Genomic DNA, 26065 nt, shown 5'->3' on the forward strand with positions numbered 1-26065 from the left:
TTCAAATTATCTAAAGGGAAGATGGCCAAATTCAAGTATTTAACGCCAGATTAATGACATACAATCTGGTCTAACGGTTCTAAATTTTGTTGGATGAACTGTGGCGTGGTTGGAAGTCTTCATATTTTCTGGTGCTTTCCACGGATGCAAAAGATATTGACTGAAATATTTGACCAGTACATTAATACCCCTCCTCCCGTTGGCAGCCCTTTTACATCACTACCCCCTACAGCACTAGCCGCTTGATCGATATGTATTAGGTCTTATCCTTTTTGCTACTAGAGCAGAAATTGCCCAATATTGGTAAACTTCGCCCCCCCTGCCCTTTGCTGTAATTATTGCCAAAATTCCGTTACGATAGGGAGACCATAGGTTTCCAAAGCACATCCTCTGTTTCCTCCCATTTGATTAAACTGTTTAATTTGAGTACTTATATTCTGAACATCTAGCCGGCCACATTTCTCCCCATAACAATGTTGTTAAACCTTTGCTACAGCCATAAATATGTTTTGTATGCTCTCCAGTGAGCATTACACTGTATATCCTGCGCTGCTTTCCTTTGTCTTCTTTCCTGTTAATTTCTGTTTCCATGTTATTGTTATTTTGCAGAATAAAATGTAAAACAAAAATTGAGTTAAAAATTAGCAATGTAGGGGATATAGTTTACAAGCAACGCTATCCTTTTGAAATGCAGGTCTTTGGGCTATATCCATTGTAGGGGGTTTGACTATTTCTATAGGGGGATTTGGCCAGGCTCAAGCAGTTTATAGACTTTGCATGCAGCACTCACTGCATAGTGACTTTCAGTTTATTTTAAGAAACAAAGCAAATGAAGGGCATTAAACATGGGGCTCACTCAAGTGCAGGGCTCATGTGTTTCTTTCAAGAATAACATTTTAAATATATTAATTTATTTTAAGTTTAAATTAGAAAGCAATCTATATTAATGAAAGCAATTTTTAAACTTGGATGCAATTATTTAGCTTTTTTTTAATCAAGCTACCTGGAAAATAGTTTGAGAAGTTTAATGCAGTAGTAATATAGAATATAAAAAAAACAATGATACATCATTTTCTGAGTCAAATTCCCTGTGTTTTCAACTCAAAAATTGTGCTGTCACATGCAGAGTGAAGGAAAAGATGCAGTCAATAGAAAGACATCAGTTAAGGCTCTTCAAGCATATGACTGACATGTATTTCACATCATTATCCAGGCAGCAAACACAATTACTGCGCTGAATGGATTGATTACACTGCAGCTGAAAGTATGTGACTAGATGCACCTCTCAAAATGTAGAATAATACATTTAAACAGATTAATAGAAATAGCAGAAACAACTCCTTTTATAAGTGTACATATCTTAGTCAATATAGCATAAAACCAAAAAGTACCGTTGGACCTGTAATGTGCCTACTAAAATTCTGTTTTCGTTTCCGTTCATTTTAATTTTTCTAATTAATGTAGGTTTCTTTTATGGACCTGAGTATCTCTAGTTGTTCTGTTACTGTAATGACAAAACACACAGCACATTTATAGTAATTAAAATTGCCATATGCCTATGTAAACTACAACATAATCGTGGCATTCTTCCTGACTACTTCTGTGCTAGCAGAGTGCAGACCCCTCACTTCCCCATCTAAAACATTCATTAATCTGTTAGTGCTGGCCAACACTGCCAATTGTAGACCTAGACTAAAATGTCAAGTTATGCCTATATCATTATTCCATATACTCTAGAGTTATACTAACAAATGATAGATATATAGGCAAGTGTGACATTTTATTTATAAATGTACAATTCTTTCCCTTACATGTACTGTGTGTGAAACAGTATCTTAAAATGAAGACATTATAAGAAATGTTGAAAGAATGTTATATTTATTATTTAAAGATGTTTATGGCAGGTGCTATAGTGAGCAATGGCAAAAACAATTGTCAGATAAAATCATAGCAGGCAGTGGAGACAGTGTCATACTAGTTACTCTCTCTCCCTCTCTCTCTTTCTCTCTCTCTCTCTGGCTGTCTATGTATGTATATTAGGTCATTTAGACTGTAAGCTTCAATAGGGCAGGGACTGATGTGAATGAATTCTCTGTACAGCGCTGCGAAATCAGTGGCGCTATATAAATAAATAATGATGATGATTAGGAGTTTAACAGCGTATTGACAGTGTTATCCAGAATCTACTCTCCCCTCCCTTCCCAGCCGGTTTACAGATGACAACGTTCACATCTTAAGCAAAGCTTTCTAGCTCCAGAATAAACACTGCGACTTAAATGTGTATAGCAGCATTATTCATCTCTGGGGGGGTCCCAGACTGGCAAGTGTGGAAGGAAACGCGGTGATGCCATCACATCACCATAGCTTCATCCCCTTTAGAGATTCGCTGCCTATCCTCCTCCTGGGTTTTGGGTGATTTCCTGCTCTTCTGGGAGTCCAGGAGGACTCCCCAAAATTCCAGAGCCTCCCGAATAGTCTGGGAGAGTAGGCAAGTATGAGCTGGAGGTCTCTTAAGTATTTCGTCTAACTGGACTTCTTCAAGAGCTGTCATAATTTTTCTGCAGCAAATTGATGGTCTAATTTAGAGTCTAATGCAAATTTTATAGCCAAAAAAGATATGCTCCACTACAAGGGCTACAAACTGTTGTTGCATGTAGGACAAATACTGCTTTTCCTTGCCTGATTCACTCACACACAGGCCAGCTTTAATTTTGCCCTGCATTTTAGGATTGGGCTAAGCTGCACATCCTTCACATCTCTAAATCAGGTTCTGCATTTTACATTCCCCTTCCAGCACAAAATGTTTTTTTCCTGGTGCAATTTTTTTTTTAAGTAGCTGAATTGACACCCTAAGCATTTTACTTGCTAATTAAGATAAATATTCACACAGTGTATCATACAGCACTATAAAGCTTTGCTGATGATGTGCTGGAGAACGGCTAACAGTGTGAATGCCCAGGAGACTGATGTCTCCAAAGATTGAGGTTGTTATCTGCAAGTCAGCTGATCCCTTTCAAGGTATTAACAAACCCTGCTTTGGTCAGGCCCTTAATCTGAACAATTGCATCTCTGAGTAAAACCTGTTTAACCTTTTACCATATGTAAGAATGGTTTTATGCTATGAAATTTTCTGTTGTTATTATGCGTTATTATGTATTCCTTGTCCTTTAATAATATATTATTCTCCAGTGATTTGGGTTTGTTTTTAATTATTAATTCACATGCGTTAATAAAATGTTTACACTGTGGTTACACTACTATCTCCTTTTTCTCTAGCACTGTGTAGGGTAAAGGAGAATTGTCTTCAATTGAAATGACTCGCATACCTTATGTATCAGTTGTCCCCCACCTCTTAGGCTATAAACTCATTTGTGAAGGGTCATCTTTACCTGCTGCTTAATGTAATTTTATAATATTTATTTGTATTATGATCTCCTCGATGTACAGTGCTGCATAATATGCTGGTGATTTTATAAAGTGTAATGTTTAAGTCTAATATGCAGAAACATATCTGGGCCGCGCAAGCCCTTTTCTCGCTGTTTTTTTTTCTCAGCAGTTCTTCCCACCAGGTCCTGCTCATAACATCTATCAGCTGCTAGCTGTCAGTCAGAAATTACACCTGTGTGCATTGTATTTTTGAACACTTTTGCAGGTAGTGATGCGACAGAAGTCAGTGTCGCATGTTTCAGTACAAAGGAGGTAACGCAATTAATGGGAAAGAACAACAGGTGCCTCTTGCCTTTTGGTATCATACACTTAATTTAGAAAGTACTATTGCTACATTTCCCATATTTAATTCACCATATTATTAGTGGTTAAAAAAATAAGGATCATTGTACAGGTATATGGTTCCCCAGTTTAGTTGCCTCTAAATGTATGCAGGAGAAAAAAGGTACTGGAACTGTTCTGTGTGCAGGCTCCTTGCTGCTCTTCCCTTCTCTCCAAATTCCCGTCCTTCTTTCCATTGATCACTTGTTGTTTTACCCTCCTCCCTGGCCCTGTTTCCCCTGCCTGCCTTCATTGGCTTTTCCTTTCCTACCTTCTCCTGCCACAAAGACCATCTCCCTCCCTCCATCAACACCATCTCTCTCTTCATGTGCCTCATTGTGGCAGAAAAAAAACTTCTGGTTCTAGTCTAGCTAATGTCTCTGACACCAACTCATTTTGGGAGAAAGTTTTAAGATTTGTGGACAATTTTATACCAATATAGTATTCATATTTTAATATTAACCAAACTGCTTTTTAGTTTATATTATATCTTTTATTGGATGCAATTCTGGCTTTCTTTTCACATTCTCCACAAGTATATACAAAAGGAATATTTAAATGCAATAGAAATTACATGGTAATGTGATACGAAGTGAAATAAACAAGCGCTTTATAATGTCTAGCATTAGAACAATGGAAATTGAACTCAAGTATTTTTCAGGATGAATTTATTTTTAGAAGAGTTTAGAATATAAAACATGCCACAATGTTTAAAAATACAACAACTCTATGCTTTATATATTTTTTTCTTTTGAATAAAGTTAGCACCCTATAAAATATTAAATATACCTGTATGTACATTAAACTTTTAAAAATGGAAAAAAATATTCCAGTGTAAAAAAGGGGCAACTTTTTTTCTTTTCAGAACTAAGAGAACACTCTCTATACATTATTACAGTGTGTTTACTTCCCCAAAGTGGTTATAGATTGTGTGCTGCCGCCTGTGCTCACACTTGCCTCACACAGCAACTTGCAGCACGATTCTCATCATGCTGCATGCACTAGCCCCTTCCACAATAGACGTTTAGGGAAGTTGGGACATAGATAAATGTACTGTATTAGTGTGTACCTGGGACGAGAACAAAAGTGCTGTCACTGCATTAAACAAAGCATTGTATGTAAAAGAAGAAATGACATTCATACAGCAATGGAAGAGCACTTCCCTGGTTCCTACCCATAAAAATGTAATACATAAAACTTTGTATTTAAAGTTTTAAAAAATATCAATGACTGACATCATACTCCATCATAAATTATACTTAAGTCAATATATAAATTACACTTCAGTTAATTTATTTTAAATAGTACTTTTAATCAAACAGAAAATGTAGAACCATTTGGATGTATTGTTTCTCAATTCTGAAGCATTGTATTTGATTAAATGGAAACATGTCTGATAATCTACTTTGTACGTTTACACTTCAGGCAGATAAGGACTGAAACAGGTTCTGCAGTACAGCATACATTGTTCTCTTGACACATATTTTGCAATGTGCTTTGTTCCATAAGTCATTTGACTTAACTGCACGCTTAACTTTTGTGGCAACAACAAAGAAAAAAAAACTTTTTGGGACAAAATAATTGTTTTACTTATAGCTTTTCTTCATAGAACAGTAAGCAATTAGATGACTCACAAGCGTATGTGGACAACATAGTTCTTTGGGTTCTGTATTAACCAGTTCATTTCAACAGGTCTTAGGCTATATTGTCAATAAGGAAGGCATGTAAAAGTAAAATAAATAAAAATGATACAAAATAATTTGTGAATAGTGTGTGAGAGAATGCATTTGCCCTATCTTTAGCTTTTGTTGATTTGTACTGCAAAACAAACAAAAATTATTTAAAATGAAATGGATAACAGTATGCTAATTAGCTTAGATTTTAGCACTCGGCATCTTCATAAGTATACTTTTACTTTATTTGTTTTGGAAAATTACAAGCAGAACAGACTGCAAACATAAATGAAAAGCAATGACATTTCTGCTTCCGCCCTTTTACCTGTAAAATACAGGGGGTGTAATGGAAGTGTCTCCCCACAATTGAGACTTTGCACTATTTTTGTTTGCAGATACACGCCCACAATAAGATAGGGAAATCTAAATGGTTAAAATTATATAATAAAACTGGTAGGGTAAATGCACCAATTAAGATATTTGTAGTAGACATTTTTGGCCCATCCAATCATTGGAAGGACCAAAAATGAGGCTGAGGCATCATACAATGTGTGGTCATGTGGTCTAGTGATTTGCATATGGGTGAAGTTACTGGGTACCCAAGGCAAAAATACGCATAAGTCTCTTTAGTCACACCACTGATAATCCATACCTGTTCTTACTGTATATGATATATAGATGTTGACCATTAATTTAATGCAATACATTTACATTTATAATGCAATACAATTAAAATGATTATCATGCCCTCTGCTCATGTTTGTGAGTACAGTATCTCATGTGCACTTAAGTGTACATTAAAAATAAGTGTTTAATATAAATAATAAAGGCACCTGTTGGGCAGTATATTCTCATATTCAAATTGGTATATATATATTAATATCATCATAGGCAAACTTTTACATTTATGAAACTACATATTTGCATCAAGTTAAACAAATGTTTCCACAATTTCTTTTATTTCCATTGGATTTTGTTATACATTGTATTTTAAATTGTATGTATTTGGGATTTCCAGACTTGTGTTTTTGTCTAGTTTTTTAAACCACAAGCATTTTTTATGAAGAATATGTTAATATTTTTGCTGAAATGTACAAAAGAAATTGGTCTACAAGCAGTTTTAAGTTTAGGAACTTTTGCTAGTGTCTGAAGAAGGTGTTTCGCAGTGGTTTCTTACTAGAATATGTTTACATCACTGTGGCTTTCTTGTCCTTTTTGTGCCATTTCAACCCTAGCTGTTTTTATGTTAATATTGCTCATTCTAAGATACTATTTTTCTATAAAACCTATACTCTAGAATGCATTCTAGACTGAGTTTAGCAGTGGATTACTTGCATTTAATATGTATGTAATTTTTCAAAGTTAAAAAAAAGTTAAAGTTGAAACAGATGAAGGAAATAAGGCAGACATATACCATAAGATAAATTGGTACAATACATTAATCGCTAATCACAAAAGGTATACTTATTTTCTTTAGATAGCAAAAAACAACAACAAAAGACATACAAAAAACACACATAAAGCAATGGGCTTAGGGAGGGAAGGGGAAGTGGTAGGTCTTTGGTTCTGCAAGAGAGATTGAGGGTTTAAAAGGCATCAAGTACTCTTTGAACTCTAGGGGGCAGATTCAATTCGGCCAAGTTAGTCTAGGATTAACAAGGCGTTACTACTGTTACCTATAATACGGTAATTTTAACACAGATTTTTACTCGCTGCTCCGAGAGGTGCAAGCAAAAATCAGCGTTAAAATTAGCATACTAACAGTAGTACTGTGCACTTTAACCGTACTAATGGTAAAAGTGCGCACTCTGTGGTATTCCTAGAATAAAATGGACAAATTTAATTGGCCCCATAGAGGTACCTTGTCTCCTAGACTCTCTCGTTTGGAGCAGATTAATGTGTTCTATACATCCATCGTGTGTGACAACGTTCTAGTCAAAAGCATAAGGCTTCCTGAGGGGTCTTTCGGAGACATGAAATCTATAGCTGAAGATTCTTTATACTCAAGCCACAAGCACCAGGTGGAGGAAAATTCAGTATAGCGATCCAGAACTCAGGTCCAGCTGGCACATTCCCTAAAGAGTTTCTCTACAAACATTAATGATTTCCATACGAAATTAGGTGCGTCTGGGTCAGGTCCACCATATGTGGAGAGGTGTACATTGTCAACAAGTGTCAGGAAGGCCAGGAATAAATTTACTGATGACTCTAAGGGATCCATAATATCTTCAGATTACCTTGTATTGTGTTTCTATAACGGTGATGCTCTGAGTGGAGGCATGGGTATACAGAATATGGTATTCCAGACTGACTCTTCCATTTGCTGTTCTACTTCTTGATTCCAGGTGGAGGTGAACTTAGGGAAGAGAACATATTTTCTATGAGCAATTTATAAGAGGATGAAATAATGTGAGAGGGGGGCTGCTGGACTATGCACAAGGTCACCAATAGTGTTGACTCCCTTTGTGAAATATTGTACTTTCTCTCTTTTTGAGGAATTTAACCTTGAATTCAGTTTTAATGCATGTTCAGTGACTAATTAGAAGCAGGTGAATATTTAATGGGTGTGTAAAAATAAAACTATGAAACTTAATTTTAAGCTTAGTGAGTTTTCAACATATTTGCAGTGCAGATGGTGAAGTGCTCTAATTGTTACTTAATTGCATAGGTAGGACAATCAGAGTTGAGAGTACATGTTGAAATCTTAAAAGGCTATATTTAGGACAGATGTTTGTTTTAGAATGTTACAATGCAAACATTTTGTTAAATTTTACAAACCCCAACCAAAAACAAATTTTAAAATGGTTGTAGCCAGCAATCCCATAAGTTGAGTACCTATTAGGCATGCATCTAATGGTCTTTTTTGTAGCTGTCTTTCTACAAATCATTGTCTTCTTTTTAAAATGTATATGGAGTTTGTAAAGCATGGCTGCCACAGTTACACAGACACATCCTCCCAGCTCTCAGAATGTCATGTAAATGCAGGATTTTATAATACACAGAGCAGACAGAGCTCAAAGGGGCTTTCCCAAGCCTTTCTGCCAGAATTATGAATAATTAATAGCAGCATGAAGAATGAAAGGAAGGAAAATGGTAAATACCAACATGCTTCTTACAGCCAGACATTGTGAATTATGTTTAAATACACACCTCTCTTTTTCACAGGATTGCTCTTTAATTTATCATACATACAACAACACAAGAACAAAACATTTAATAATGCAAAATAGCCCATTGCACATAAACTACCAAGAGAAAACAAATCATACAAATCTATACAACATACCCAAAAGTGGCAGCAAAAAGAAAACCTTTCATGTCCTCCAATGGCATAGTTTCCAACTGAACATAACTTCCAGGGTCAATTCCAGGTTGTAATGTGTCTCATTAAATTAATGTCTATGGTAATGCTCCTGTTTTTCAGTATGGACCAACTGGACAATAAAATTACTCTTTTTCTACATACAGGATGCAATTCTACCATATATTTTCTTTTTATACTTTGCAATTTAAAATGAATAAAGTTTTGTCACATTAAGTAAATATGCCTAAGACCGTATGGAACCTTACCTGTGTTGATACACTGGCTCAACAAAGTATTCCTGGAAAATGTTTTAAAATGGTGGCAACTATGTGCTGGCACCAGGAGCTGACAAACTAAAAACTGCAAGTCCTCTTGAATCTAATCAATTCTTAGTCCCACCATGAGCTGTAAACACCATTAACCTGCTTATCAACAATGCTACTGGTGGGCTACAATGAGCCCCAGAGATTTTCACATATAGAGTTGTATTAAAATCATCCAGCCCTAGGTGTAGCTACTGTGTTTTGGCTGTGGTTCTTTCTGCACTGCATTTCAATGTTGGAAATGTGTGATTTTTTTTTTAAATTAAAAATTGATGTGTGTAATGCACCTTTAAAGGAAACAAAATCATTTCACACAAATTATTTTGTTATTTCTTTCATGTTTTCTGTACCACCCTTGTGACCAATGCACTTTTAATTAGACTCTAATCCTGTCATCCATATAGCACCGCCACCCCCACCCTTTTGACGGCCTGATCTGTGATGACATTGATTTTGCCCGATGATTATCTTGTTACAATGGCACATGTCGAGGGATATATTAGATGGCAAGTGAATGGCCAGTTCTTGTAGTTGGTATGCTGGAAGCAGGAAAAATGGGCAAGCGTAAGGATCTGAGTGATTTTGACAAAGGTCAAATTGTGATAGCTAGATAACTGGGTCAGAGCATCTCCAAAACGGTAGGTCTTGTGGGGTGTTTCCTGTATGCAGTGGTTAGTAGTCAAGGAAGGAACAGAGGCAGGATCATGAGCGCTCAAGGCTCATTGATGCATGTGGGGAGTGAAGTCTAGATCATCTGGTCTAATCCAACAAAAGAGCTACTGTAGCACAAATTGCTGAAAAATTTAATGTTGGCTATAATAGAAAGGTGTGCATCCCAGCTTGCTTTAAATGGGGCTGCGCAGCAGCAGACCGGTCAGAGTGTCCATGCTGGCCCCTGTTCACCACTAAAAGTGCCTACAATGGGCATGTGAGCACCAGAATTGGGCCATAGAGCAATGGAAGAAGGTGGCCTGGTCTGATGAATCATGTTTTCTTTTACATCATGTGGATGGCTGGGTTTGTGTGAGACATTTATTTGGGGAAGAAATGGCACCAGGATGCATTATTCGAAAAAGGCAAACCGGCGGAGACCGTGTGATGCTCTGGGCAATGTACTGCTGTGAAACCTTTTGGCCCTGGCATTCATGTGGATGTAACTTTGACCCGTACCACTTACCTAAACATTGTTGCAGACCAAGTATACCCCTTCATGGCAATGGTATTCTCTGATGGCAGTGGCCTCTTTCAGCAGGATAATGCGCACTGCAACACTGCAAACATTGTTCAGGAATGGTTATAGGGACATCACAAAGAGTTCAAGGTGTTGACTTGGCCTAGTAAGATCTCAGTCCGATCGAGCCTCTGTACGATGTGCTGGAAAAACAAGTCTGAGCAATGGAGGCCCCACCTCGCAACTTACAGGACTTAAAGGATCAGCTGTTAATGTCCTGGTGCCAGATACCACAGGACACCGTCAGAGGTCTTGCGGAGACCACACCTCAGTGGATCAGAGCTGTTTTGGTGGCATGAGGGGTGCCTACACAATATTAGGCAGGTGGTTTTAAAGCTGTGGCTGATTGGTGTGTTGAGGACTGGAGAGAGGTAAGTTGAGAAGGCAGAGCCCCTATCAGTCTGTAAAAGAAAGCTGTGTTTGTAGAAATGGCTTACATTTAGATTTTCAGTTCAGGTTTTCATGTTGTATATTAAAGAATGTATTTTGGGTTCATTGGTTGGTAGATCTAGTGGGCATGCATTCTGAGTGCATTGTGCGTTTATTTTAAAACGCATGTAAATAGGTATGGCGCACTCTCAAATTCTTCAAGGCAGGGATCTCAAGATAAGTGTGCTGTTGATTTTGGGTGTAGGTCTGCTATGCTCTACTACACTGCACAATATGTCCAAAGACTAAGTGGATTATAAATTTGCAAATGTCCACACAGAAAATAAAAAAGTAGATACTTAATGCCACCAGTTAATAATAAAGGCATTAATGATAAAACAGTAAAAAAAAAAAAATTATTTTATTTCCCTATGAAGTAATCTATCAGGATGTTGTTAATGTCTACTGAACATAGAATACATTTTTACAGTTGTTCCTGTTTGCAAACACATGTTATAGCATGCATATGAGACTATCATTACTAGTACTCAGGACTTAGACTAGACCTGTGGCTGGAGCAAGAGATAAGACAGAAAAACAAGTAACTTTGCCATGCCTAGAGTTTGATTCAGACGCGGCTGCGTGTGCTTGAGTTTGGTATGACCTTGCTGTAAATTAACTACGACCAAACACTTCTTCCCTGCGCAATTCACTCCCCAAAATCATAGGTTGTATCTATGTATCTATCTTACGAAGATAAATTTAACGTTGCTGCATTTAGTTGCATATGGTCTGGTTCTGGGCATGGGCAGAGTAATTTTGTGTACAATGTGCTCAAAATCGGCAGATACTCCTTGATGAATCAGGCCCAATATTAGTACCATGGAAGTATCGACAAAGGTGGATATCCATATCCTTGTTATTTCCAGCATATATACACAGTTGATGACTCATTATGACTCATAATAGTTGTCTGCTTTGCTTCATATGATATGGCGACTTGTGCAATATGTGAATATAACTAAAACACACATAACACATTTCATGAAGTTTTTTATATAATTAGTTGAAAAGTGTGCTGTATGTGGGTTGTCAGAAAAACTGAAGGATATATTTTATTTATTTGAAAGCTGTAAGGTTGTTCTTTCTTTGGCAACTCAGAGAGCCCTTTTCACACATTCATAAAAATGTGTGTTTAGTAAAAATTCTGGTGTTATACATATGTGAGATGACCATGTGAATAGGATAATACTCATTTTTACAGCAGTATGCACATTTTGTTTTTGTTTTTTAAACAGTCATAGCAAGTACTCTGATTTTTCTTTTTCAAGAATGCAAATTCAAAAGCCTGCATTTTATTTTGCACTAGATTGTAACGTACATTAGTTATAATGTGAGAATATTGACCCGTTATAACTAATGCATATTGTTTGCAATGCACATATTTAAAAAAACGTTGTTTATGCAGTGTTTCGGTAATCAGAAAAGGATTTTTAAGAAGAACATACATGTATAATTTGTTTATAGGAAATGTCAGCATGCTGCATCTTAAAGTTGAGTGAAGCTTACAATAAATTCAACTGGAATTCATTTGTTTACTGCTATATAGCATTGTACATCTTAAAAGTGAGTGGTACATTGGTTCAATCAGTCAGACATGCTGCCAATTACTTTGTCTTATCATCACAATTGTAGGTAGCATTGAGTTAAATTGCAGGTAACATAAAGCAGTTCCCATGCTGTGAAATTGGCCTACATATTATTTCTACAAAGCAACCTGTCAACTGCTACTCCTTCCGTTGCTAAAGAAGAGAGATCATCTACAATGTTAAACACCATTCATCTGATTGTATTGTGCTCAGTGTGCTCCCCAGAATACTCGCTGGGCACAAGCTCTCACAATTTCTTGTCATAAACAATGATTTTCAGGCAGAGAGAAAAGTGTCATTGTCTTATGTATCCACATCCAGTGCTACTAAATTTTAATGCAATACATGCATATTTCATAATGTTGAATAGCCAGGTTTGACACTTATTTTTAAATATTAAGTATGTGTCCACGTCCATGTAGATATCTACCTGCCACCTTGTTTAAATATGGAGCATAAATAAATAGTAATAAAAATTATTTAATAAAAAACCCTGTATTTTAATTATAAGACAGCTCACTCTTGTCTAGTATCTGCACACTGGTGAAGACAGGTTTGCAAGAAGAAAAGGTAAAAAGGGATATCTAGTGTATTATCTCAAGGTTTATTATTACAGCAAACAAAATTAAAAACGTTGAACATAAAATCCTATCACCAGATAGTCAAATTTACTCATACCGGATAGTAGATTAAAGCCAGCAGTAGATATTAGTTCCCGGGCATAATCAGCTGGGCAATCTCTTCCATGTTCCGAGATTGAACTGTGACAGGAACTGCCATGTTAAACTGACGCATTTCGACTCCGCCCCTGGAGTCTTTGTCAAAGTATGTGTATATCTATAATATAAATGCCTAGTGGCGTGTGTTAGTCTGTGTGTGTGTGTGGAAAAAATAAAACCAAGATGCAGCGCCACCTGCTGGGCAGAGTTATACACTGACCTACTAAATTCTTAGTGTGTGGGGAAAAAAATTCAGAAAGGGCTGAAATTTGGTATACTAAGATGTTTTTAATTGTTAATTTCATTTGTTAATTCTTAAAAGTGTTTATAAAGATTTAAAAAAAAATATATATTTCTTGAAGGAGAAGTGACAGTTGGGAGTGGTTACCGGGGGTGACAGTGGGGAGTGGTTGCCGGGGGTGACAGTGGGGAGTGATTGGTGGTTGCTGGGGGTGACCGAGTGAGAGGAGTGTGATACTCAGGACCGCTGAGAGAGATCCCTGTGTCTGGATAGACATCTGGATAGATGTGGCGATGAAAATGAAGGATGAGGTGATGGAGAAGAATGATGAGGTGGTGACATGTGGACAAAACCACGTTAAAAAAGGGGCGCTTGCGTCGGGAAGTAACGCTCTTCCCCTGAGGAGGCCTGGGCTATGGCCCAAATGCATGACAAGAACCTTTTTAACACCTTAAGTAGCTTGATTTGACTAGAATGCATGAGTATCATGCACGGGTTAACTTGTGTGTATATATATATATATATATATATATATATATATATATATATATATAGATAGAGATATATATATATATATATATATATATATATATATATATATATATATAGATATATATATATATATATAGATATATATATATATATAGATATATATAGATGCCTTTACTTTGCTGCCACCTATGCTTAACAGTGATAAATGGCAGGGTAAATCAGACTTGTGACTTCCCTAGTGAAGTGGGTGGGGCTAATATGAGTAATATATTGTCATCAAAGTCCTCTACATGAGTGCTCTTTTTGGCACACAATAGTGCTACACAACAAACCTCACTGCATGCAGAAAAATATTGTTTAGCACATGTGGACTTGGATGGTCCACCCAGTGTGCATTAAGATGCAGGCCTATTTTCTGTTCTTGCGAGACATCTCCATGACCTGGAAGTATATCTAAGTGTGTGAAAAAGTTGGAAAAATCTGAAGAGGCTCACAGTGCAAAGGTGTATATATCACATCAACAGTCCAACCTCCTTTTATAACCCCCCTTTTCATTAAATAAAACTTTTCAATCGTACTCCTACATACTGTTTGGTTTAGCCAGCATAAATTCAGAATAAGGGTACAGCAGGACTGTATATATTACATGTGGCACTGTTTCAGTGTATTTGAAACCCGCCAATTAACAGTATAGGCCAAGACCTGATCTCTGCCAGCTCAGGAAATGACTGTGCCCCCTCCACACACAAAGGAATGGCTTTCTCCACCCCGTTATCTAATTTTAGTAATCTTCAAATCCCTCTTTTGGAGAAAGCCCTGCTTTGAAATACTAGGTATATGGGTGTGTCTACTCTGTGCTTTGCAAGTAATGCTCTAGCTCAACCCATCGCTATCAGCTGATACAAATGTCTGTTCTACAGACCTATTAAGCTGCACTTGTGTAAATCAAGGTGCATGGTACCACTAAAGAGAAGCTTTGCACTTCATAAATACATCATGCCTATTATCCTGGATTTTCCAGAAGGCTACCGAATTTCGGTGAGTCCACCAGGATGCCAGTGGAGGTAGGGATAAATGACTCAATTCACATCATGCCCCCAGCTATGCGTTGCAGTGAAAATTGGCATTTCATAGCAGGGGGTAGGGACACCACGCCCCCTATTGCACTTTTCACCTGACCTATGCATAAATGAGGTTTTGTTTGTTTTTAATTTAATGTAATTGCTTTAGTGGTATTCGATTAATTACAGCCATTCACATAAATGGAAATTTATAAACAAATTTAATTGAACGCCATCCCTTCTCAAAAAGTCACATGGGATTAATTGCACATAGTCGTTATGTGTTTTTATGTGTGATTAGTCATGTAACTAAAATCTCCATATATAGCCTTCATCAAATAAAATAGTAATTACTGAAGTTTCTTAAATAATTACACATATTTACAGACCATTACATGCCCTTTATTTGATTTAGTTTGATGTAGGTTTGACATGTATTTTTTAAGTGCAGCTAGTCAAAAATCCTTAATTTGTGATGTCTTTGGAAAATGACCACTATATAGATGTAGCCAATTATGTTATATAATACATTTCTGTGTCAGGATTTTCAAACCTCTCTAGACTTACGTCAATGTATCTAACAGTGGTTTTCATTTTCATAAAGAAGCATTTTGGAGTATAATTGTTTTCATTCATCCAGAAAGTTAATGTACATGGACTTAACGTTAAACAGAAGAGACAGCTAGCATTAAGTGCATTAGGGAAAATGGAATTTCTGATATTTTAGTTTCATCCTCAGGGACAATCTTTTTACTTTAGAGAGCTTAGGTTGAGTCACCTTTGCATCTCTGACCCAGCATTTATATTTATTCCAAGGATTTCATACAACAAGAGCTGACTCTACATGACAGTTCTCACACTGTATCACATCCCTTGGTTTTTTTTCTACAGCCTTATCTCTGGATCATTACTGATTTCGCACTAGGCAAAATCTTAAGAAATGTCACAGCTAAGTCCCAGAGTTACATTGTGATTATCCCGAAAATGCTTGGTCTCCACATACCATAACCACAGCTAATGTAATGCATGGAATTATGATTCCCTTTATACACTTATAAATTATGTATTGTTAATGACAGTATTTTATGGGATTTTAACAGTGGTCGAAGTGGAAATTTAGAAGTGGTGGTATGAAAAATGTAATGGTAATGTAAGTGAACAGAATTTTATAGTTTTACAACGAAGGCAGTAGGAGAAGTGGCGGTATGGCATAATACTATATAAACCCCCCATTGCAACCATTGATTTTAATACATATACAGTATGAACTACTGAGCCAGCAACAAGTCACTATTGTTCATACATTTTTCTAAACAAAGCAGATAGAACTCCAATCAGTTTAATTACAACTAAAACTTCAGCCATGGCTGAAGACTTTTTTGTATTTTTAAGGGATTTGCTTCAATATTTAGTTTATATGTATATGTATGTATATATATATATATATATATATATATATATATATATATATATGTATGTATATGTATATATATATATATATATATATATATATATATATATATATACACACACACACACGGTGGCTTGCAACACCGCCACTTCTGCTACTGCCTTCATTGTAAAACTATCAATTTCCATTCACTTACAGTTCCCATTAAATTTTTCATACAGCCACTCCTAAATTTCCACTTCAATCATTGTGTGTGTGTGTGTGTGTGTGTGTGTGTGTATATATATATATATATATATATATATATATATATAAAATGTAATCAGACCAGTATCTGTGTCTATGTGTCTCCTCCCGTGATACAGCATTCCTTAAAAGATAGTTCAATAAAACCTTAGCAAATGTGATTGCAATTCCACTAAAATAACACGTCTACAGAGTCTATTCTCGTCAAGGGACAAGTATAATGCAGTTTGTTACAGTAGGTGTAACCTTGGTCTGTTTAATAAGGAATTTAGCTTTAGAATACTTATGAATTTGTCCAAAAAAATGAACTAATATGATGAATTCTTTTTGTTGGCCTGGATGTGAGGCCAGAATGTTTTAGCAGTAAGGGATAAACAAATTTAACAGGTTTAAGAAATGTTATATAGAGTGTTGTAATTAAGCTTATACATTTTATTTGAGAATGAAAATATCAGCTTTTCCTATTGACCACAACCACTGCACAAAAGCCCAGGGTGTAATGGTAAATGGCTTTTATTGAACTAGCTAGTTCTCCGGTCTACCAATTGATAATGCATTTCAATTCCTAAAGGAGAAAGAAGTTTAACATATTTTATATATATATATATATATATATATATAACTGAAAAGGTTCGAACATGGGAAATTTGGATAAGTGGAATGGCATACATATATACAAGTGGCCGCTGGATGGTGCAATTACAGCCAGATTTACACTACACATACCTCCCAACTGTGCCAATTTTGGCAGGATATCACATTTAATTATATAGCGCCAGCAGATTCTGTAGCGCTTTACAATTGGGAACAAACAGTGATAAAACAATACTGGGTAATACATACATACATACATGCATGCATGCATACATACATACATACATACATACATAAAGGTAAGAAGGCCCTGCTCGCAAGCTTACAGTCTATGAATAGATATGCATCTGTTGTTTTGAAATCTTACCAATGTCCACTACATTGGGAGAGAATAGTTGGTTGGAAATAATACCTGACTCGTATGTGGACCCTATTATTTTACAAATGTAACCATTATTGAGTTTTTAAAGAGATGTGATCAAACCTGTACAATTGGTGCGTTCCATTGAACACATTGAAATTGTGTATCAAAAATGCAGTTTTTTCTTCCTCCTCCATTGTTGAGAGGCATATTTCAGTATTTATATTTAGATACACAATTGAGATGCCATTAAGATGCATATTTCTACATTTATATTTAGGTACACAATTAAAGCATTCATCATCATCAGCTATTTATATAGCACCACACAAACATGGGGAGAATATAAACTCCACACAGGTAAGCCATGGTCAGGAATCAAACTCATGACCTTCTGTGAGGCAGCAGTGCTAACCAATAAGCCACTGTGCTGCCCTATTCATGTCTCGTTTTCCAAGGGTAGTCCTGGTTTTTGTCACTCTAGAATTGTAACTTGTTCCATGCAGTCTTAGTGAACCTAGATTTCTGTTGACAGTTGGAGATTGTAGTGATTTGGGTTAAAGAACCAAGGTTTAAAAATTAGGTCAATATAAAATTGTAAATGCAAGCATTGATCTAAATTTGTAAGTTAAATATTTGCATAAAAATGATGCAGTAGAATATGTAATAGTATCTACTGCTAATGAGAATTCATACAATAATAAAAATAGCAAGATAAAATTGTCTAATTGATTAGGCAATATAACACTACAAATAGAGAAAAAAAGGAAATCTCAGATGAAGTCTCAATTCTTCTCGTCAGCCAGAAGCATGTGGTTGAGGCTGCCTAAACATTTCTTTTCCTATTGGTGATCATTTGTGGGAGTGCATGTTTAACATATATATTCCAGTTTCTTAAACAGTTTAGCAACATTTGGCATACAAAAAATAAAATCAGACTGAGCAAATTTCATGTCGCTTGCCCATCAATATTCTGTTTTTTTAGTGTGAAAATTTTGGTACTCTCCCCAGTGATGCATATTTAATTCTACATGGATTCAATCCACTTTCCATGGGTTTATCAAAACTTGATGAAAACTGCACATCCCCTTATTGTGGTCAGTAAATGCTACTGTCCACATGCAGTCATTCCTTCTTTGTCATACTTTTGTAACTATGGTTCTGTCTTTCAGTTTAGGTTGTATGGTATTTTTGGGGGTCAAAATAAGTTCACAATTTAGTTCAGAAAATGCTTTTTAATGTCTGGTGATCTTTGTAGTGTTACATGAAAATAATGCTGTATCATCATCATTCACATTTATTTATATAGCGCCAGTAGATTCCGTAGCGCTTTACAATTGGGAACAAACAATACTGTTTGTGGGCAGCACAGTGGCCTAGTGGTTAGCACTTCTGCCTCACAGCACTGGGGTCATGAGTTCGATTCCCGACCATGGCCTTATCTGTGTGGAGTTTGTATGTTCTCCCTGTGTTTGCGTGGGTTTCCTCCGGGTGCTCCAGTTTCCTCCCACACTCCAAAAACATACTACTAGGTTAATTGGCTGCTATCAAAAATTGACCCTAGTCTCTGTCTGTCTATCTCCCTCTTTGTCTGTCTGTGTCTGTGTGAGTGTGTGTGTCTATATTAGGGAATTTAGACTGTAAGCTCCAATGGGGCAGGGACTGATGTGAATGAGTTCTCTGTACAGCGCTGCAGAATTAGTGGCGCTATATAAATAAATGATGATGATGAATACTGGGTAATACATTGCTCACAAGTTTACAGTCTATGGGATTATTGTCTTATATCCTGCATTGTTTAGTTAATATTAAGGCACTCTTTTTCATCCTTGTTTTGTGTGTGCATTGTTTAGCTCTCGACAGTTACAAATACTTTATTCTGCATAATGTTTTACATGGACATTGCAAAAAAGAACATTGTATTGTGATTTTTTTTTTCATAGAGCAGAGACTGCCTTAAGCTAGGACCACCAGTAGAGGGAGAAGATGTCCAAGTTAAATGGCCTGACGGGTTACTTTATGGAGCAAAATACCTTGGAAACACCATAATGTATATGTATAGGGTGAGAGCACTTTATTATTACTACTTTGTGATGTTTTATTATTATTTTTATTCATAACTTATATGGTTATACTTTTTAAAACTACTTTTTTACAAAACATTTTTTCAAATCTCGTTCAACCTTTTTTATTTTAAGGAAGATAGTTTACATTTAAAAATGCACATTGAAACCTTGAAATATTTCATAATATGTGCAGCACAGATTCTATTAACATTGCTGTAGTAAGAAACAGATGCATTTTTTGCAAGCTTATCTTTTAGAGTAAATTTCCTAGGGCTAACATTAACATTTGCTTGCTGATGATTTTAATGTCAAATGTGTATAACTAAAGCTCTAGACAAATAAGTCATGCTATAGGTTAATGTTTATTGCCAAGGTTGACTGTAGAAACCAGGGCTAGCCATTTAAATTGAACTCCTTTGATAGCTTTTATATAATGTCCCTTTATAAAAGCATAGTGCCTATTACATATTGTGACTGAAATTTGGCAAGTAAAAAAAACGATAATTCCTTCTCCTCTTTGCTACAGAAAATTCCTATTATACACAAAGAATCACTGTAGAATAGTCACTTAATTAAGCTGGCATGTGAAATAACACAGTGAAAACTTTGGGGAAAGTGTAACTTTTGAATGCATATAATATAGTTTTGATGTATTTGAGCATTTTCTATACTCTGCTCCATTTCATTTCTAATTTTCTGCTAAAGAGGTTCATGTTAGATTAAATTTGAACTTAGACAGGAGGAAGCGTTTTCTCTTTTTAAGATGAGCATTTTTCGAAATCAGCGTTGTAGACTCACAGTTTTAGTTAACAGTATCTCCTAGAGTGTCACTCAGGTTGTCTTTTCCTTATACACGCAGACAGCCTGAAAAGACCTGAAAGCTATTCAATTAATTTCTGCTAGCAGATGAATTCGAAGCAAACACAAGAAAGAAATTAAATAAAGAATAAAAAAAAAGTTGATGGATGGGTATGCAAAAGTTTTAGCTGCAACTACATTAAAATGTGTCACTTTAAATACTGATAATACAGTGCAGGTTATCTTTTGTAACAGACTGTATACTTAATAGAAATTCTTGAAGCAGAAAACACAGACATATTTAAAGACCCATTCTAGTTTGAGCTACTTACATGCTGAGCTAAACTTAGAAGCCAACTCTGCAGGGGAATTCTGACTACAGACATCATGCTTCTGTTTTTTTCTTAAATAATTCATTAACATATTTGAAAATACGATTTTGAAAGTAATATTACAGGTGTATAACAGAACAACACCTGTAAAACTATGCAAAACTATTTAAATTATTTAAATTATTGCTCAAGAACATTTTGCAAATAGAGCAGCATCATGGTCAATATAGAATTAAGCCCTACACACTATACAGCATAAGTAAAGAAAATGTACTAGCCTTACTTGTTGAGAATGCCATATCAAATAGCACAATAAATCACAAAGACCACTTACACCTGGTCAGTGTATAAATACAGTATATCAAGTTAAATAAGACAGATGACCTCATACAAATTGTATGCATTCTGTCATGTACACTAAACCCATATATGTGAATATTAAATGGAGAAACACACTTGCAGAAATAACTAGTGATTACGATAAAGATACTCTTGTTATAATGGTTATCTACAATCTTGTAGGAATTTCTAGCCAGTGCTAAATTCAACTTGTACTCCAACCAGAGACTTTTGTGTCTTAACGGCCTATGGTACACATCAAAATGTCCTCTTTTTTTTTTTTCAAGCACTTGCCTGTGCCTCTCAATTTCTCCACAATTATCCTCTACTAGTTACCTTTACTATCTTTATATTAGCCTTTCCCTGGGTCTTTGATAGACCTTGCTGAGTTTCCTCAATATCTTCCAGCTTGTTATATTTGGTGACCATAAATATTCTTACTGCTTTGTTGCTAAATAACAGGCTAGTAAAATCAACTTAAAAAACATGTATTTTCCTGCAGGTTGAATTTGAAGATGGGTCTCAAATTGTCACAAAAAGAGAAGATATTTACACACTGGATGAAGAGCTTCCTAAAAAGATTAAGTCTCGCTATGTAAGTGTCATTAGATATAGATAGTTTCATTGCTGGATCAGTCTACTTTTGCCTGAAGGTTCATATTTGTACATTATATGTCTGCCTTTGTTTTACTCTGACAGAGTGTATCTGCCTCTTTTGAGTGTGGGCATGTATAGACCCCGCCACCTGACAACATTAGCGGGTTTGAAGTCCACAGTGTGAATCCTATATTCTCTATAGATCTCAAGTCCATAATTGTTGGCCTGATAGGGAGGGCGTGTATGCAATATATTAACGTTAAATAAGAAAAAAGTCAACTTAGTTGTTATACATCTATTTATTACTGTAAAATAAACAATGTTAGCATTTGGATCTAATTGATATTCTAAATTCATATTCACCACATGCAGTTGGTGATGTTTGATGTTAAATAAATGCAATTCTCCTATTTCTGCATATGACCAATATATTGCAGGCCTGACAGCAGCAATGTTTATACCGGTTGGCTAGAAAATTGTCACCAGTGTGGCTAGAGTATGGATTTACCCATACATTGAAATATATCTCTGTGTGACTGTAATCAATTACTTTGGCAAGATATTGAAATCCCTTTGCATACTTCAACATATCATAGAGAATGTGTTTTTAATTTTCACTGTATGTAAAATAATAGGCATGTATTCTTGGTAGCCAAACCACTTTTAGTTACGTGCTGCCTTGAAAACATTGTGTCCTTTCTCTTTCAGCAAGAGACAACAGGGGTGATGGCAATGGGCTAAACAGCAACACTGTTCAGCAACAAGCCAGCACCACTGGCTCTTACTGTAGGCAAGGGAGACTCAGGGGAGTATGCAGTGTAGTGCATTGATGGAAGTGGATGGGGTGCAGTTGGAATGAACAAGTATTCTTTATGTGTACCATTTGTCAGAAACCCACAAATGTGCCTAAAGGTGAACCTATGGTTAAATTAAAATAAATATACTGAAGGGACTGCAGCTTATCATATACATGAATATCACAAACACATTTATACCAAGTAACCCTTTATTACTGGGAATATCCGTTGCTCTTCCCACCAGTGCTACATAATTAGGAAAAAATCTGAAATATAAAACTACAAAATCAGTTTCTGAAAACAATTATTATATACACAATTATGGTTATATAAACCCTATTGGAAACTGTGAGTCTTGTCTATGCATAAACATCCTGATGCAAAGACAAATAGTAAACTGCACCTTTGAAAACACATCATTTTATTCTAGAAATATCAATACAAAGTACCAGTCACTTGTAGTCAATACAAAAAAATATTTTAATGCATTTCAGAGGACTACATATTACTAAAGTAAATGTGATGGAGTTTACCCGTGTTAGACTATAACAGTAGTAGTTGACAAAGAATATAAAACAGTGCTCAAAATGGCCATTGGTTAATAAAGTGTATATTACAAATAAAATCTTGAAATCTACTATTAAGTGTGCAAAGTATCAAATATATTAAAAAGCACATGATTCAGATTGACTTAATAAACAAAAACATCACAAATAAATGTATGCTTTATGTTATGTGCCATACAATAAAATGTTTGCATCTTCAAAGATATCTATTGTGTTGTAGTTATTTTAGCATATCTCTATCAAAAATGGGACTATGTGAGAGCTCTCTCCTGCTGAACGTCTGGGATTACTACTGCAGGTGCACATATAACAGTCTGGCAAGCTAACCTAATATTAAAACATGTGAAGATATGCATTCCTTTTAAGAGAAGTATTGTTTTGAATTATTTATTTTTCTTACATTTAATGTTCACCTCATGTTATTTAATTTTAATCCAGTCCAAAGCTTCAGACATGAAATTTGAAGATGCTTTCTATGGGGAGGAAGTCATTCAAGGTGAGAAGAAAAGACAGAGAGTACTCAATGTGAAGTTCAAGAACGAATATGTAAATGACCCAGGATATCGTACATTTCTCAAGAGTTCATTCCAAAAGAAGTGCCGGAAGGGACAATCATAAACGAATACACCAGTCACAATACAACAGGACTGATCTGTCACAACATTTGCACTACAATATAGGATGAAGATTCTCACAAGCTGGATGCAAAGTTTATATAATGCATTAGATGTTTCAGTGGAAGGCAATCTGGTAAAATCTCATTAACAAGATTACATGTGCAAATAATTGCCGATACAAAATTCAACAATTCTATCCCACACAGTTTAATTTTCTGTAGGTGGCATACAGAGGGTTACAACATGCATGCATGCAGTGGAGACCTGGTAAAGTTTGACCCCAGAGGCCTATGGAAAAGCAACCCTCACATAATTCAAGGTTATTACAGGAAGGTTTGCAGAGATGGCAACTTGTGACCGCTCAGCAGTCAGGTCCTCCTGCAAGATAAACATGGCAGTATTTCTCAAAATCCTTGCGGGGATGTCTGCTTCATGTACACTGGTCTCTGCCCGTGAGACCGAAGTCCTTGCTTACGCACTTAGTAATGTTCTATATCAAGTGAATTTGCACTACTAATTGCAGCATTATCCCATTTCTTAGTGTAAACTCTCATCTGTAAAAACTAGAGTGGTCCAACTGGTGATTACCTTAATTTCCCTCTTGCCAGTTCTCCTCTGCGTGCATTATTCCTTTTTACAATGATGTTCTCCATATTACCCCTGCTGCTAAAGTTTAGGTAACAACTGAAGAATCTTACAAACAAAAAAAAAAAAAAAAACAGGCTTGGAAACTATAGACACTCAGGACTGCACTGTATCAGGCTATCCAAGCTTGGAGTTTTACAAGGTAAGATTTTATATATGGATGCAATGTGTTGCCAGCATTTATTGTGAAGCAGTCACCTCATATCAGAGTAGTTACCTGTACTGCTAAAGATCAACATTTTTATTTATTTAAGCAATTTCCACATTTTTTGTATGTTGGTTAATGACTCCTTTACGTGGTTTTTCATATGTATGAGGAGTCGGAATGCCAAGTATAAGTGAGGCATTTCACCTACAGTGCCCTTTTTCCAGGATACACCCCACAAGCATAAGTTATTTTTGTGAAGCAATAAGTAATGTTTTCTCATACAAGTGCAGAGTTTCTTGTCCTTGGTATATGTTGTTTTTTTTTCATTATTTTACTTCTGGTTTTACAGAGAATTGTTAAGCAAATAGTGCTTATGTACATATACATATTCAAAGGGTGAGTGTAATAAAATGATTTAAAGAAGGACTGGTTTGTTAAGAGTCTCATATTTACTCAGTGTTAGCATAACAATGTTATTAGTATGGGAAGATGATGTTTTACTTATCCAAAGCATTCTAGCACTTCCACTTAGGCCCACTAGGGATAAACCTTCAAGTTTTTAGACTTTATTTCATACTAAAAATTTTCTGGTAAAATTTTCTGCCTTACTCAGGAATGACCATTAGTTCCGTATGTGACAGGGAAGACAAGTGAAACAAATGCTTGCCTATAAAACGTGTATATTTATATGGTTATTATTTATGTTTTGTGGGGCATTTGGTAATATAATATGGCATAACGTAGAACAGGAAATTGGCCAATTTTGTAAAATTCCAAACTGTAAGCCAACAGTACTGGTAGCCCTCATACACTTCACTTACAGTGGCCCTGTCATATACACACAGTGGAAGTAGTCATTGTGTGGGCTGGATTAATATTCATAAGAATGTAGTCTATGCATTCACTAGGCTCCAGTATCTGATGTCTATAAGTAAGGCCTCATGAATATTAGGCAGTGCCTCAATAATGTCAGCGGTTCCATAAAAATTGATAGACTTCATACTGGCTCAGCCCACACAATAAATTCTTTAACTCCACCTTTTGCTGTTGACAAGGTCACTTTAAGTCAACGTGTGGGTTCAATGTGATGGTCCCATCAATAAAATGTGTATAGCTTTATAAGCAATTGGTGAAAGAGGTTATTAAAATACAGTTGGAACCATAATCAAAAGCCCCTGTCACAAAATAGAAGTGCAATATATATGCAACCCTTTCTAGGGAGGATTTATCAGGAAAGTGCAATGTGTAGTAATGCACAGCCGATAACCTGCAATAAGCTTTTACCAGCGCAGTACAAGGTAGACAATAAAAGCGAATGGTCGGTTGCTATAGTTCACTGCAGATTTGCACATTGTTAGTAAATCCACCCATTTACACAATTATGTGCGCTTCATGTATTGCCACACTGCTGTTATTCACAATGCATATGACTACCAATGACAATCTGAGTGAATGGCAGTAATATTATTATAGCTTTTTATTCATGTTTTCCATGATATTGCACAAGCGGCAGGACTAATAGTTTGCATCCCTAGAGTTGTGGATTAATTAAATATGATAGTTTCTCAAATGGCAAATCATGCTGAAAATTACACACATATTAAGAAATGTCTTGGCATTTCATTCGGAATTGTTGGTAGTGATCCAATATTTACTATCCCCTTTATTACATCTGGCAAACTAGGTATTTTAAGCATTTACTGTCCAGCCACATATAT

The 26065-nt window shown here is 35.8% G+C and overlaps 1 protein-coding gene across 1 annotated transcript in view; it reads left to right on the plus strand.

Annotated features, from left to right (window-relative positions):
- The window catches only part of KDM4C (lysine demethylase 4C), a 458533-nt gene extending 433765 nt beyond the window's left edge, over positions 1-24768 (plus strand). The window contains exons 20-22 of the mRNA XM_075209347.1: positions 19386-19505; positions 21480-21572; positions 23376-24768. Coding sequence (XP_075065448.1) covers positions 19386-19505; positions 21480-21572; positions 23376-23555 — 393 coding nt within the window. The 3' untranslated portion in view covers positions 23556-24768. The remainder of the gene's footprint in view (positions 1-19385; positions 19506-21479; positions 21573-23375) is intronic.
- The last annotated feature ends 1297 nt before the right edge of the window (positions 24769-26065 follow it).

This window comes from Mixophyes fleayi, chromosome 1 (genome assembly GCF_038048845.1).
Source record: "Mixophyes fleayi isolate aMixFle1 chromosome 1, aMixFle1.hap1, whole genome shotgun sequence".
NCBI classification, from domain to species: Eukaryota; Metazoa; Chordata; class Amphibia; order Anura; family Limnodynastidae; genus Mixophyes; species Mixophyes fleayi.